The 15,744-nt window shown below is 46.2% G+C and overlaps 1 protein-coding gene across 1 annotated transcript in view; it reads left to right on the top strand.

Moving 5' to 3' along the window:
- Positions 1 to 13,453, top strand: part of LOC115134411 (protein kinase C-binding protein NELL2a-like) — a 104,633-nt gene extending 91,180 nt beyond the window's left edge. The window contains exons 17-20 of the mRNA XM_029668345.2: positions 5,360 to 5,553; positions 6,213 to 6,389; positions 12,488 to 12,712; positions 12,942 to 13,453. Coding sequence (XP_029524205.1) covers positions 5,360 to 5,553; positions 6,213 to 6,389; positions 12,488 to 12,712; positions 12,942 to 12,983 — 638 coding nt within the window. The 3' untranslated portion in view covers positions 12,984 to 13,453. The remainder of the gene's footprint in view (positions 1 to 5,359; positions 5,554 to 6,212; positions 6,390 to 12,487; positions 12,713 to 12,941) is intronic.
- The last annotated feature ends 2,291 nt before the right edge of the window (positions 13,454 to 15,744 follow it).

The following is a 15,744-nucleotide window of genomic DNA, read 5'->3' as shown; positions in this document are numbered from 1 at the left end:
AGCACATTACATTTACATTTACATTTAAGTCATTTAGCAGACGCTCTTATCCAGAGCGACTTACAAATTGGTGCATTCACCTTATGACCTCCAGTGGAACAGTAGTGCATCTAAATCTTTTCAGGGGGGGGGGTGAGAGGGATTACTTTATCCTATCCTAGGTATTCCTTAAAGAGGTGGGGTTTCAGGTGTCTCCGGAAGGTGGTGATTGACTCCGCTGTCCTGGCGTCGTGAGGGAGTTTGTTCCACCATTGGGGGGCCAGAGCAGCGAACAGTTTTGACTGGGCTGAGCGGGAACTGTACTTCCTCAGTGGTAGGGAGGCGAGCAGGCCAGAGGTGGATGAACGCAGTGCCCTTGTTTGGGTGTAGGGCCTGATCAGAGCCTGGAGGTACTGAGGTGCCGTTCCCCTCACAGCTCCGTAGGCAAGCACCATGGTCTTGTAGCGGATGCGAGCTTCAACTGGAAGCCAGTGGAGGGAGCGGAGGAGCGGGGTGACGTGAGAGAACTTGGGAAGGTTGAACACCAGACGGGCTGCGGCGTTCTGGATGAGTTGTAGGGGTTTAATGGCACAGGCAGGGAGCCCAGCCAACAGCGAGTTGCAGTAATCCAGACGGGAGATGACAAGTGCCTGGATTAGGACCTGTGCCGCTTCCTGTGTGAGGCAGGGTCGTACTCTGCGGATGTTGTAGAGCATGAACCTACAGGAACGGGCCACCGCCTTGATGTTAGTTGAGAACGACAGGGTGTTGTCCAGGATCACGCCAAGGTTCTTAGCGCTCTGGGAGGAGGACACAATGGAGTTGTCAACCGTGATGGCGAGATCATGGAACGGGCAGTCCTTCCCGGGAGGAAGAGCAGCTCCGTCTTGCCGAGGTTCAGCTTGAGGTGGTGATCCGTCATCCACACGGATATGTCTGCCAGACATGCAGAGATGCGATTCGCCACCTGGTCATCAGAGGGGGAAAGGAGAAGATTAATTGTGTGTCGTCTGCATAGCAATGATAGGAGAGACCATGTGAGGTTATGACAGAGCCAAGTGACTTGGTGTATAGCGAGAATAGGAGAGGGCCTAGAACAGAGCCCTGGGGACACCAGTGGTGAGAGCACGTGGTGTGGAGACGGTTCTCGCCACGCCACCTGGTAGGAGCGACCTGTCAGGTAGGACGAAATCAAGCGTGGGCCGCGCCGGAGATGCCCAACTCGGAGAGGGTGGAGAGGAGGATCTGATGGTTCACAGTATCGAAGGCAGCCGATAGGTCTAGAAGGATGAGAGCAGAGGAGAGAGAGTTAGCTTTAGCAGTGCGGAGCGCCTCCGTGATACAGAGAAGAGCAGTCTCAGTTGAATGACTAGTCTTGAAACCTGACTGATTTGGATCAAGAAGGTCATTCTGAGAGAGATAGCGGGAGAGCTGGCCAAGGACGGCACGTTCAAGAGTTTTGGAGAGAAAAGAAAGAAGGGATACTGGTCTGTAGTTGTTGACATCGGAGGGATCGAGTGTAGGTTTTTCAGAAGGGTGCAACTCTCGCTCTCTTGAAGACGGAAGGGACGTAGCCAGCGGTCAGGGATGAGTTGATGAGCGAGGTGAGGTAAGGGAGGAGGTCTCCGGAAATGGTCTGGAGAAGAGAGGAGGGGATAGGGTCAAGCGGGCAGGTTGTAGGGGCGGCCGGCCGTCACAAGACGCGAGATTTCATCTGGAGAGAGGGGAGAAAGAGGTCAGAGCACAGGGTAGGGCAGTGTGAGCAGAACCAGCGGTGTCGTTTGACTTAGCAAACGAGGATCGGATGTCGTCGACCTTCTTTTCAAAATGGTTGACGAAGTCATCTGCAGAGAGGGAGGAGGGGGGGGGGGAGGAGGATTCAGGAGGGAGGAGAAGGTTGCAAAGAGCTTCCTAGGGTTAGAGGCAGATGCTTGGAATTTAGAGTGGTAGAAAGTGGCTTTAGCAGCAGAGAGAGAAGAGGAAAATGTAGAGAGGAGGGAGTGAAAGGATGTCAGGTCCGCAGGGAGGCGAGTTTTCCTCCATTTCCGCTCGGCTGCCCGGAGCCCTGTTCTGTGAGCTCGCAATGAGTCGTCGAGCCACGGAGCGGGAGGGGAGGACCGAGCCGGCCTGGAGGATAGGGGACATAGAGAGTCAAAGGATGCAGAAAGGGAGGAGAGGAGGGTTGAGGAGGCAGAATCAGGAGATAGGTTGGAGAAGGTTTGAGCAGAGGGAAGAGATGATAGGATGGAAGAGGAGAGAGTAGCGGGGGAGAGAGAGCGAAGGTTGGGACGGCGCGATACCATCCAGTAGGGGCAGTGTGGGAAGTGTTGGATGAGAGCGAGAGGGAAAAGGATACAAGGTAGTGGTCGGAGACTTGGAGGGGAGTTGCAACGAGGTTAGTGGAAGAACAGCATCTAGTAAAGATGAGGTCGAGCGTATTTCCTGCCTTGTGAGTAGGGGGAAGGTGAGAGGGTGAGGTCAAAAGAGGAGAGGAGTGGAAAGAAGGAGGCAGAGAGGAATGAGTCAAAGGTAGGCGTGGGGAGGTTAAAGTCGCCCAGAACTGTGAGAGGTGAGCCGTCCTCAGGAAAGGAGCTTATCAAGGCATCAAGCTCATTGATGAACTCTCCGAGGGAACCTGGAGGGCGATAAATGATAAGGATGTTAAGCTTGAAAGGGCTGGTAACTGTGACAGCATGGAATTCAAAGGAGGCGATAGACAGATGGGTAAGGGGAGAAAGAGAGAATGACCACTTGGGAGAGATGAGGATCCCGGTGCCACCACCCCGCTGACCAGAAGCTCTCGGGGTGTGCGAGAACACGTGGGCAGACGAAGAGAGAGCAGTAGGAGTAGCAGTGTTGTCTGTGGTGATCCATGTTTCCGTCAGTGCCAAGAAGTCGAGGGACTGGAGGGAGACATAGGCGGAGATGAACTCTGCCTTGTTGGCCGCAGATCGGCAGTTCCAGAGGCTACCGGAGACCTGGAACTCCACGTGGGTCGTGCGCGCTGGGACCACCAGATTAGGGTGGCCCGTGGCCACGCGGTGTGGAGCGTTTGTATGGTCTGTGCAGAGAGGAGAGAACAGGGATAGACAGACACATAGTTGACAGGCTACACAAGAGGCTACGCTAATGCAAAGGAGATTGGAATGACAAGTGGACTACACGTCACGAGTGTTCAGAGAGTTAAGCTTACGTAGCAAGAATCTTATTGACTAAAATGATTAAAATGATACAGTACTGCTGAAGTAGGCTAGCTGGCAGAGGCTGCGTTGTTGACTAAGTAGGCTAGTTGGCATTGGCTGCGTTGTTGACACTACACTAATCAAGTCGTTCCGTTGAGTGTAATAGTTTCTACTGTGCTGCTATTCGGGGCTAGCTGGCTAGCTAGCAGTGTTTGATTACGTTACGTTGCGTTAAAAGAACGACAATAGCTGGCTAACTAACCTAGGAAATCGCTCTAGACTACACAATTATCTTTGATACAAAGACGGCTATGTAGCTAGCTATGTAGCTAGCTACGATCAAACAAATCAAGCCGTTGTACTGTAATGAAATGAAATGAAAAATGTGATACTACCTGTGGAGCGAAGCGAAATGCGACCGGATTGTTGAGTGCAGAAGTTCTGTTCGGTAGACGTTGGCTAGCTGTTGGCTAGCTAGCAGAGTCTCCTATGTTAAGGACGACATAAAACTACACACTCTAAACTACACAATTATCTTGGGTACGAAGACAGCAAAAGGGGAAGTTTACCTAAAATCCAACATTTCGCAAATGAGCCCATATATTGAAACTAGTTTCCCCGATTCTATTTTGGGGGAGAGGCGAAGACAGTAGCCAAGCATTACAAATGAGTTATATGAAGTAAAACAGCAACCTACAAACATATACTTATAATCTGTAATACATTTTTTATGGCTATGGGGCTAAAAGTAATTCTATTGTTAGGATACTCATGGCCACTATTCTGTCTATTCTTCAACGTATTTATTTTTTATTGAACCTTTATTTAACTAGGCAAGTCAGTTAAGAACACATTCTTATTTACAATGACGACCTACCCCGACCAAACCCGGACGACGCTGGGCCAATTGTGCGTCGCCCTCCGGGCTGTATCACGACCAGATGTGATACAGCCTGGAATCGAACCAGGGACTGTAGTGACGCCTCTGGCACTGAGATGCAGTGCCTTAGACCGCTGCGCCACTCGGGATAAATGGCACAATAAAATAAAATTGTATTTGTCACATGCGCCGAATACTTCAGGTATAGACTTTACCATGAAATGCTAACTTAGGAGCCCTTTCCCAACAATGCTGAGTTAAAAAGTAAGAATTACTGTCCATAACAATGTAAGATGACACAATTACTGTCTAGCTCCTCAACATATGCTAACTGGTAGAACACCTAGACTACAACACAATAAGATCAACTCAAAATGCAATGATTAGACTATACATACGTCCACACGCTCGCTTTGATGCTTTCTCTTCTCAGAGGACGTGTGTGAAGCTAGCCACAATAAGGATTAGCCGCAAAAGGGAATTTGCGGTTCGCCTTCAAAATAAAAGTCCTCAATTGAAAATGATTTAAAACGGATACAAGTTGTGGAATCATGTCATATTTGGACTAGATAATGCTAAACAAGATAGGAGGTAGGAATGTTGTTATTTAAATCCAACAAAATATAATTATTTATTTATTATTATAGTTAGCTTCACACAGGTGGCTGTAGGAGTGTTTACATCGTATTTCCTGTTTGTATCGCTAGTAGCCATCTTCTGCATGTGTCTGTATCTTTCAATGGAAAGCAGTGAAATGTGCCTTCTTTCCTAGATTTATTACACAAGTACAGCCAGGGACCGATCTCTTTAGGCTACCTGTGATACATCTTTTAACTTTTGTGCCTGCTCCTTCTCCCTCCTATAAAACTCACATGTTACATCAAGCTCCAAATAACGGCATACACCTCACAGAGTTGCCCCACGAGAGCGCAGTTGTTACCCATGTCCGCTGTTGTTGCAGTCGGCCACATAATATAATGATATCAAATAATCGCAATAGTTTTAGGTGGAAAAGTACACATTTCCTGACTCAAAACCAATAGTACTTTTGATAAAAGTAAGTCATTTGGCCATACACTTTCAATAAAACAAAGAATTTATCCACAATTTGCGGATTTCTCAATCGCTCTTTGACAACGGAGCAGGTCTAGCACAAAGACACGTCATGAGTCACGTGATCCGTTTTTACAGCTTTTCAGTTCTAGTTTGGAATCATTTGTCTTTTTTTAAGCAGTAAGATGTGTGAATTTATGCATAAGCTACGGTATTTGAACTGCGTTGAGCATATGTGTGAAGTCATCTCTCTTGCTCCCTACAGATATCAACGAATGCAAGATGGGGAGGAACACCTGTGCCAATGACACAGTGTGCTTCAACTTGGAGGGGGGCTATGACTGCAGGTGCCCCCATGGGAGGAACTGCACTGGAGACTGTATCCTTGACAACAAAGTCAAACACAACAGGCAGATCTGGGTGCTGGACAATGATAGGTGCTCCGTCTGCTCCTGTCAGGTGAGACAGAGAGGTAGATGGGTATAACACAAACAATGGTCAGATCAGTGGTGTTCTATTAGTTGATGTTAAACAATATGATGATTGGTTATCAATTCAGTTTGATATATGTTTAACCCAGAGGTCTGAACATGTCAATGCATCAACCAGTTGTTTGGAAAACTTGGTTTTAAATGAACCAAAATAATATCTATATTTTCCCTCATGATTCTACGTCTACAGTCTTGAAACGTTTAGTAATTCAGTGTTTCAATTTTTGATAATGTCTGGCAATGCTAGCAGGTGATTATAGAGGATTAGTATGGGTATTGAATGATCAAGCATCACATTATTAATTTGATTACAGAGGAGGAGGGCAGAAATTAAGTTGAAATGAAACGAGTCATTTTAATTGATTGGAAAAATTGAGAACCTGCCTGTCAAAATTAGCAGTATTGAACGGCTGGGTGAACAGAGAGCATAAACATGTTGTTGTTTTGGAGCGGTCACGGTCAGCTAGTAGGGAGCAATGGTCATTTTGAGTGTGTGTAATTAACAAATAACCAAGGTCAACTAGCAAAGATTGTTTGTGGGTTATAGAGCTCAATACAGTACTTTGAGACTGTACTCGAGTCGTGTGTCGATTGATAGACCATGCATCTGCCCACCCCTCTGTGCAGACTGGCCAGGTGATGTGCAGGAGGATGGTGTGTGACTGTGAGAACCCCACAGCTGACCTGTTCTGCTGTCCAGAGTGTGACCCTCGCCTCAGCAGCCAGTGTCTGCACCAGAACGGCCTGCTGACCTACGGCAGTGGAGAGTCCTGGGTGGAGAACTGCCAGCAGTGCCAGTGTCTGGTAAGTACCAACAATACACAGCCTATAGAGAGATAGGACACACTGTACTCCGCTTTAGGAATTAATGTACGGGAGATACTGGACATCAGAGTGGTGGCCAGGGGAATAGTAACGGTGTGTGTTTACGGGCATGTGCAGGTCCCTGTGTCCACACAGTGGGTGGCCTCGGAGAAGTGTTGTGGATAAGCTTGTTAGCTTGTCCTGGCAATATATAAAACAGAATTATGACGTGTCAAGAGCGTTCTTTATTGAATCTCCCATGAAGAAATGTGCACTGTTTGCATCGACTCTCTCCACTGTGCCGACCTTTTCTAAGGTTCCCGCATCCCTGCTGTTCAAACAACAGGAAGGCTTTTTTTATGAGGATTTCACACTAAATCTGACAGAACATCACTACCTACCCCCTCCGATACGCCTTTCAGACGCACTTTACAACCAGATATATTTGTATTAAATGCAAATGTCACGGTTGGCATTCTCTCTGGCCATTCTGCTCCCAGAGAGAAGCAACACTTAGCTGCATTTGTGTCACTATGCCTTTGCGTCGACCCACAAATCATCGTTCTGTCAGCGCTCTCTCTCTGCCGCCCGCCAGTCCCCTCCGGAAGAGTGGTATTACTGTTGGTCATTTTCTCCCTCAGATCAAACAGAGTGTTGTAGAACAGACACACAGACAGCCATGCCACATCACTCTCCTTCTCTGATTAGCATATGAATACAGGGACATAAATGGTGCAGGTCCATACAGGATTTAACCCGGTGTTTTACCCAAAAGGCTCAGACTTTTCTATTTCCATCTACGCGGGCTGTCACCCGTCTCTCACTGGGCCATAGCTGCGGTGGACCTGCTCTCACTTGGGGTCAAAACCACGGCACTGGTACTTTTCAACTGTCATTTATGTAGCAATGTCTAACTGTGAACTTTAATACCTGCCCGCAAAACAACTGTTTTTTATTATGCAGAGGTTGATGATTCTGCTCATTACAAATCCTCACTGTCAGCCCTAGCTATGGAAACACAATTTCCCTAATATAACATAAGGGTGTATACACTGGTGTTACAGTCGAAAAACAGCATAAGTCAGATCCATAGCTAGAGTAGTAGGCAGCATAATGTTGTTCCCTTCTCCCATTGTGATGCTGTCCTTAAGGGCCTTGGGTGGATTACTTACAGCAGGCCATTATAGGGCTGGAAAAGTGTTGGAGAGGCAGGTAGATGTAGGCTGCTCCCTCTCTCCCTCCCCGAGGCAGGCACTCATATCCACACACTCACACACACACACACACACACACACACACACACACACACACACACACACACACACACACACACACACACACACACACACACACACACACACACACAGCCACCAGTCAAAATGGTATAAACAGCAGCGCTTGAAAGAGAGGAGCGGAGGAGAATGGTGCGTAGAGATAAGCGTGGGATCCAGTAGCATGACAGGGACGTGAAATGGACCCTGAATGCCTCCATAGTTATCAGAGCCAGAACCATAGGGCTCCGCTCACCAGGGAAACGGACAAGCTTAGAATCTTAGACAAAGATACAAGCCACCTTTTACTTTACATTTACTTGTGCACTCAAGCGAATGACAGAATATGTTCTTTGACGTATGTACACTATATATACAAAAGTATGTGGACACCCCTTCAAATTAGTGGATTCGGCTATTTCAGCCACACCTACTGCTGACAGGGGTATACAATCGAGCACACAGCCATGCAATCTCCATAGACAAACATTGGCAGTAGAATGGTCTTACTGAAGAGCTCATTGACTTTTAACGTGACACCATCATAGGATGCCACCATTCCAACAAGTCAGCATGTCAAATATTTGCCCTGCTAGAGCTGCCCCCGTCAACTGTAAGTGCTGTTATTGTGAAGTGGAAATGTCTAGGAGCAACAACGGCTCAGCCACGAAGTGGTAGGCCACACAAGCTCACTGAACGGGACCGCCGAGTGCTGAAGTGCATAGCGCCTTAAAATCGTCTGACCTTGGTTGCAAGATCACAATGCACAATGCCAAGCGTCGGCTGGAGTGGCGCCATTGGACTGGAGCAGTGGAAATGCGTTCTCTGGTAAGATGAATCAAGCTTTCTTCATCTGGCAGCCCGACAGACTAATCTGGGTTTGGCGGGATGCCAGGAGAACACTACCTGTCCCAATGCATAGTGTCAACTGTAAAGTTTGGTGAGGAGGAATAATGGTGTGGGGCTGTTTTTCATGATTCTGGTTACACCTCTTAGTTCCAGTGATGGGAAATCTTAACACTACAGCATACAATGACATTCTAGACGATTCTGTGCTTCCAACTTTGTGGCAACAGCATGACAATGCCCTCGTTCACAAAGCAACGTTCCAATTCACCTTTGGGATGAATTGGAACGCCGACTGCGGCCAGGCCTAATCGCCCAACATCAGTGCCCGACCTCACTCATGTTCTTGTGGCTGAATCGAAGCAAATCCCTGCAGCAATGTTCCAACATCTAGTGGAAAGCCTTCCCAGAAGAGTGCAGGCTGTTATAGCAGCAAAGGGGTGACCGACTCCATATTAATGCCCATGATTTGGGGCATTAATATGGAGTTGGTGATATGTATATCGAATTATATGTTCAATGAGCAGGTGTCCACATACTTTTGGTCATATAGCGTATCTCTGACTCGCTACAATAGGTGTAGAATGTTATGGGTATAGGATACTCTTTTAGCCATAGATCTGGAGACATGAAACATGGTTGCAGTAGGCCAGGTCGCAGTTGCAAATGAGAACTTGTTCTCAACTAGCCTACAAAAAAAAAAAAAAAAGGTTGTCTAGCCAAGGCAAATCTCTGGCAAGGCTCACTAAACCAAATGTCACCAGTAAATGTCATTCTTCGCAGACGTTTTTTTGACGGACTCTGACGTGTACTGAGATTCATAATACTGTTTCTGAACTAGAAAAGTAAAGATTGAAGAAATGAGTTTCTGATCTAGAAAAAAAGGTTTTTGTGACCCACCTTCCAGGGCCCATGTGAAGGTGATTAAATGACATCCCAAACTGTGTCATGAATACCTATAGTCTAAAGCTGGCAATGGGGAAAGAGTTCTGCTTCAGGGGAATCACACTTAAAATGTTTACTCACTAAATGAAGGCAGGGAGCACACATTAGCACAGCATGTGCCTGTATTTTATAGCCCACTAATTTACTACAATATCAGTAAAATGCAGAGCTAGCTGATTTCCAGCGATATTAAATAACCCGATGGGAGACTTACAGCAAACTAAACTCATAAGCAGTTTTGAGTTTCTGTGTGTGTGTGTGTGTGTGTGTGTGTGTGTGTGTGTGTGTGTGTGTGTGTGTGTGTGTGTGTGTGTGTGTGTGTGTGTGTGTGTGTGTGTGTGTGTGTGTGTGTGTGTGTGTGTGTTTTTCTTGCGCATGCTGATTTTTACATTTTCCAAAGAGGTGTAAACCACTCACTTCAGGGATGAAAATGTTATCAGAACTGGGTTATGCGGAGTCATATCTAGAAAGGTGGCCAACATTATGACCTGTATTCACTGGCTTATTGAAACGGCTGCTGGAGAAATCCAATAAGGGTTCCCCAACTACGATTTCATTTGACCCCCACCAAGTTTTCTGAGCAAAAAAAAATTATATTTTTTATTATTACTGTTATTACTATTATTACTATCTTAATTTTGGAAATCTGTTCCAAATTGGTCTCACGCGCAATATAGAGATGCGCTACATGACCAAAAGTATGTGGACCTGCTTGTCAAACATCTCATTCCAAAATCATGGGCATTAATATGTAGATGGTCCATTTTTTGCCGCTATAACAGCCCCCACTCCTCTGGGAAGGCTTTCCTGTCACGGTCGTTTAGAGAGGGATTGGACCAAGGTGCAGCGTGGTAGGTGTACATTTGTACTTTTATTAGAATGACACCGAAAAACAACAAAATACAAACACGAACGTAACTCTACGTGCAGAAAGCAACTACACACAAACAAGATCCCACAACTAAAGGTGGAAAAAAAGGCTGCCTAAGTATGATCCCCAATCAGAGACAACGATAGACAGCTGCCTCTGGTTGGGAACCATACCCGGCCAACGAAGAAATAGAAAAACTAGAATGCCCACCCAAATCACACCCTGTCCTAACCAAATAGAGAAATAAAAAGGCTCTCTAAGGTCAGGACGTGACATTTCCACTAGATGTTGGAACATTGCTGTGGGCTCTTGCTTCCATTCAGCCACAAGAGCATTAGTGAGGTCGGGCACTGAGGTCGGGCGATTAGGCCTGGATCGCAGTCGGCATTCCAATTCATCCCAAACGTGTTCGATGGGGTTGAGGTCAGGGCTCTGTTCAGGCTAGTCAAGTTCTTCCTCACTGATCTTGACAAACCATTTCTGTAAGGACCTTGCTTTGGGCATTGTCATGCCGAAACAGAAAAAAGCCTTCCCCAAAATGTTGCCACAAAGTCGGAAGCACAGAATCGTTGAGAATGTCATTGTATGCTGTAGTGTTAAGATTTCCCTTCACTGGATCTAAGGGGCCTAGGACGAACCATGAAAAACAACCCCAGACCATTATTCCTCCTCCACCAAACACTACAGTTGGTATTATTATTCATTGGGACAAGTAGCGTACTCCTGGCATCCGCCAAACCCAGATTTGTCCGTCGGACAGCCAGATGGTGAATCGTGATTCATCACTCAAGAGAACTCGTTTCCACTGCTCCAGAGTTCAATGGCAGGAAGCTTTACATCACTCCAGGTGACGCTTGGCAATGCGTCACCATGGAAACCCATTTTATGAAGCTCCCGACGAACGGTTCTTGTGCTGATGTTGATTCCAGAGGCAGTTTGGAACTCGGGAGTGAGTGTTGCAACCGAGGTCAAATAATTTTTGCGCGCCATGGGCTTCAGCAATCTGTGCTCTCTTTCTCTGAGCTTGTGTGGCCTACCACTTCTTGGCTGAGCCGTTGTTGCTCCTAGACCTTTCCACTTCACAATAACAGCACTTACATTTGACCGGGGCAGCTCTAGCATGGCAGAAATTTGACTAACTGACTTGCTGGAAACGTGGCATCCTGTGACTGTGACATGTTGAAAGTGACTGAGCTCTTCAGTAAGGCAATTCTACTGCCCATGTTTGTCTATGGAGATTGTATGGCTGTGTGCTCGATTTCATACACGTGTCAGCAATGGGTGTGGCTAAAATAGCAGAATCCACCAATTTGAAGGGGTCTCCACATACTTTTGTATATATAGTGTATTTGGTCAAAGTTATGGCGCCGGAGGGGATGGCTGACATTTTACAGGCTTCTATTTTAGTTCGTTTTTTCACATTGTTTGTAACTCATTTTGTATTTATTATTCGTAGCTGTCTATTTACCATCACAAACCAATGCTGGCACTAAGACCACACTCAACAAGCTGTATAAGGCCATAAGCAAACGAGAAAAGGCTCATCCAGAAGCGGCGCTCCTAGAGGCCGGAGTCTTAAATCTGTTTCACCTCATTTCTACCAGCATGTCACATGTGCAACCAGAAGAAAAGAAACTCTAGACCACCTTTACTCCACACACATAGATGCATACAAAGCTCTCCCTCCACATCCATTTGGAAAATCTCACCATAATTCTATCCGCCTGATTCCTGCTTACAAGTATTAATGTATTTATTTTATTTAACCTTTTATTTAACTAGGTAAGTCAGTTAAGAACAAATTCTTATTTACAATGATCTCACCATAATTCCAGCCAAACCCTAACCTGGACGACACTGAGCCAATTGTGAGCCACCCTATAGGACTCCCAATCATGGCCGGTTGTGATACAGACTGGAATCGAATCAGGGTCTGTAGTGACGCCTCTAGCACTGAGATGCAGTGCCTTAGACCGCTGCGCCACCCGGGAGTCGAAAATCTCTATCTTTACATGATCATTTCTTGTCGCCTCAAGGTAGTATATAAGTATACTGAAATATTTGACAAGGGACAGGAACTATAAAATTGTAGGGATAATTGACTGTATATATTACTGTCCCAGTGATATGACTCTAGTATATCTGTCTGTCTCTCCCTCCCACAGCAGGGTCAGGTGGACTGCTGGCCCTTGTCGTGCCCGCCAGTGGACTGTGAGTTCACGGTGGTGCCCGAAGGCGAGTGCTGTGCCCGCTGCATCATCGACCCCTGCCAGGCCGACACCATCCGCAACGACATCACCAAGACGTGCACGGACGAGCACGGCATCCAGCGCTTCAGCGGCTCCTCCTGGGTCAAACATGGCACTGAATGCACCCTCTGCCAGTGCAAGGTAACAGCCATGGGTATTTATTATATCTATGCAGACTTCGGCCAACTATCCTCCATATTGGTACCAAACTCTCCATGACTCTATCAAAGTTCTAAATGTCAGACCAAATTTGCCTTTCAGTGAGAAAAGTAGAAATAGCTCATTCTGAAGTAGAGACAATTCAAAGAGAACAACTGTATTGTGGTTGAATTCTAACAGTGACTCACTCTCTCTCCTCCGCCTCTTTCAGAATGGACATATCTGTTGCTCAGTGGACCCCATGTGCCTTTAGTTCCTGAAGCTCTGAAGGCACCTCCCTGTACATTGTTATCCATGTAAAAACAACCTGCATTTTCCACCCTCCTGTCCAACTTCTTTATACCAAATACAAACATGTATCATAGAACACAGATGATGAACTACAGTAGGCCTTCCCACATGCCCCCTCTCTGTGTTCAGCCTCACCAATCAGGGTGACCCATGTGCATTGAGGAACACCCCCGAATCATCTGCAACATGACACTGTAAAATACTATTATGCTGGCATGACTGTGCTCATCGTAGAAACATTTAGCTGATTTCTAAACTTTTAATCTCTAAATGATATCCTAGGTAGTGATCGTTTTAGTCTTCATTTTAATTTGCCACATTATGAAAGTTGTCTATATTTTGTGGTCCTCTGTAGGATTACTTTCCATTTTGTATTTATTTCAAGGCTTGTTATTGTGTAATAGTGAAATAAAGTATTTCCATTTACATTAATTGAGTTTGTTTGAGCTTGTCTTTTTTCATGACATTCTTGTATTGCTCATCTAGAACTTTGATATCCATTTGATTCCAAGCATTACTCTTACTACACATTCTGTGGTCACAATAATGTCAAAAACTCCTCCTCCCAGGTCTCCTTGACCTGAATCTTCAATCAACACAGATGATGACAAACCGCTTGAGCTTTGCCTTCTCAGACATCCCCACTTCCTGTGATGAGGACAGTGAGGTGAGAGTGAGGTCCTGTCAAAACATATGTAAGCTTGAAAGCGTGTTAAAGGAGAGGAGAGCTCATCTTGGATGTGACACCAGCAGTCACAGCATGTAAGAGGTACACATCCTCACGGCTAACCTTTCACATCTATTATTCATTCATTGCGCTGGTGGGATTCCTCTGTCTGCCCTGCTGCCTGGGTACATCGTGGTGGTGATTACATCGTTTATTAAAAAAAGCACGATTATTTCACCTTTATTTAACCAGGTAGGCTAGTTGAGAACAAGTTCTCATTTACAACTGCGATCTGGCCAAGATAAAGCAAAGCAGTGCGACACAAACAACAACACAGAGTTACACATGGAACAAACAAACATACAGTCAATAATACAATAGAAAAAATCTATATACAGCATGTGCAAATGAGGTAGGATGGAAGTAGGATGGAGAATGGAGGTAAGGCAGTAAATATGCCATAGTGGTGAAAAAATTACAATATAGCAATTAAACACAGGAGTGATAGATGTGCAGTAGTAAATGAGTGTGCAAGTAGAGATACTGGGGTGAAATGGAGCAAAATAAATCAAATTAATAACAGTATGGGGATGAGGTAGTTGGATGGGCTATTTACAGATGGTCTATGTACAGCTGCAGTGATCTGTGAGCTGCTCTGACAGCTGGTGCTTAAAGCTAGTGAGGGAGATATGAGTCTCCAGCCTCAGTGATTTTTGCAGTTTGTTCCAGTCATTGGAAGCAGAGAACTGGAAGGAAAGGCAGCCAAAGGAGGAAATTGCATTGGGGGTGACCAGTGAAATATACCTGCTGGAGTGGGTGCTACGGGTGGGTGCTGCTATGGTGACCAGTGAGCTGAGATTAGGCGGGGCTTTACCTAACAAAGACTTATACATGACCTGGAGCCAGTGGGTTTGGCGAGGAATATGAAGCGAGGGCCAGCCAACGAGAGCATACAGGTCGCAGTGGTGGGTAGTATATGGGGCTTTGGTGACAAAACGGATGGCACTGTGATAGACTGCATCCAATTTGCTGAGTAGAGTGTTGGAGGCTATTTTGTAAAAGACATCGCCGAAGTCAAGCATCGGTAGGATGGTCAGTTTTACGAGGGTATGTTTGGCAGCATGACTGAAGGAGGCGAAATAGGAAGCCGATTCTAGATTTAATTTTGGATTGGAGATGCTTAATGTGAGTCTGGAAGGAGAGAACGCAGTCTAACCAGACACCTAGGTATTTGTAGTTGTCCACATATTCTAGGTCAGAACCATCCAGAGTAGTGATGCTGGACGGGCGGGCAGGTGTGGGCAGCGATCGGTTGAAGAGCATGCATTTAGTTTGAGAGTTGTATGGCATTGAAGCTCGTCTGGAGGTTGGTTAACATAGTGTCCAAAGAAGGGCCAGAAGCATACGGAATGGTGTCGTCTGCGTAGAGGGGGATCAGAGAATCACCAGCAGCAAGAGCGAAATCACTGATGTATACAGAGAAAAGAGTCGGCCGAGGATTGAACCCTTTGGCACCCCCATAGAGACTGCCAGAGGTCCGGACAACAGGCCCTCCGATTTGACACACTGAACTCTGTCTGAGAAGTAGTTGGTGAACCAGGCGAGGCAGTCATTTGAGAAACCAAGGCTGTTGAGTCTGCCAATAAGAATGTGGTGATTGACAGAGTCGAAAGCCTTGGCCAGGTCGATGAATACAGCTGCACAGTACTGTCTCTTATCGATGGCGGTTATGATATTGTTTAGGACCTTGAGCGTGGCTGAGGTGCACCCATGGCCAGCTCGGAAACCAGATTGCATGGCGGAGAAGGTACGATGGGATTCGAAACGGTCAGTGATCTGTTTGTTAACTTGGCTTTCGAAGACCTTAGAAAGGCAGGGTAGTCTGTAGCAGTTTGTGTCTAGAGTGTCTCCCGCTTTGAAGAGTGGAATGACCGCGGCAGCTTTCCAATCTTTGGGGATCTCAGACAATACGAAAGAGAGGTTGAACAGGCTAGTAATAGGGTTTGCAACCATTTTGGCAGATAATTTTAGAAGGAGAGGGTCCAGATTGTCTAGT

The sequence above is a fragment of the Oncorhynchus nerka genome, linkage group LG9a (genome assembly GCF_034236695.1).
Source record: "Oncorhynchus nerka isolate Pitt River linkage group LG9a, Oner_Uvic_2.0, whole genome shotgun sequence".
Classification (NCBI taxonomy): Eukaryota; Metazoa; Chordata; class Actinopteri; order Salmoniformes; family Salmonidae; genus Oncorhynchus; species Oncorhynchus nerka.
The sequence above is the reverse complement of the archived record's forward strand: the minus strand, read 5'-3'. Positions and strand labels throughout refer to the sequence as shown.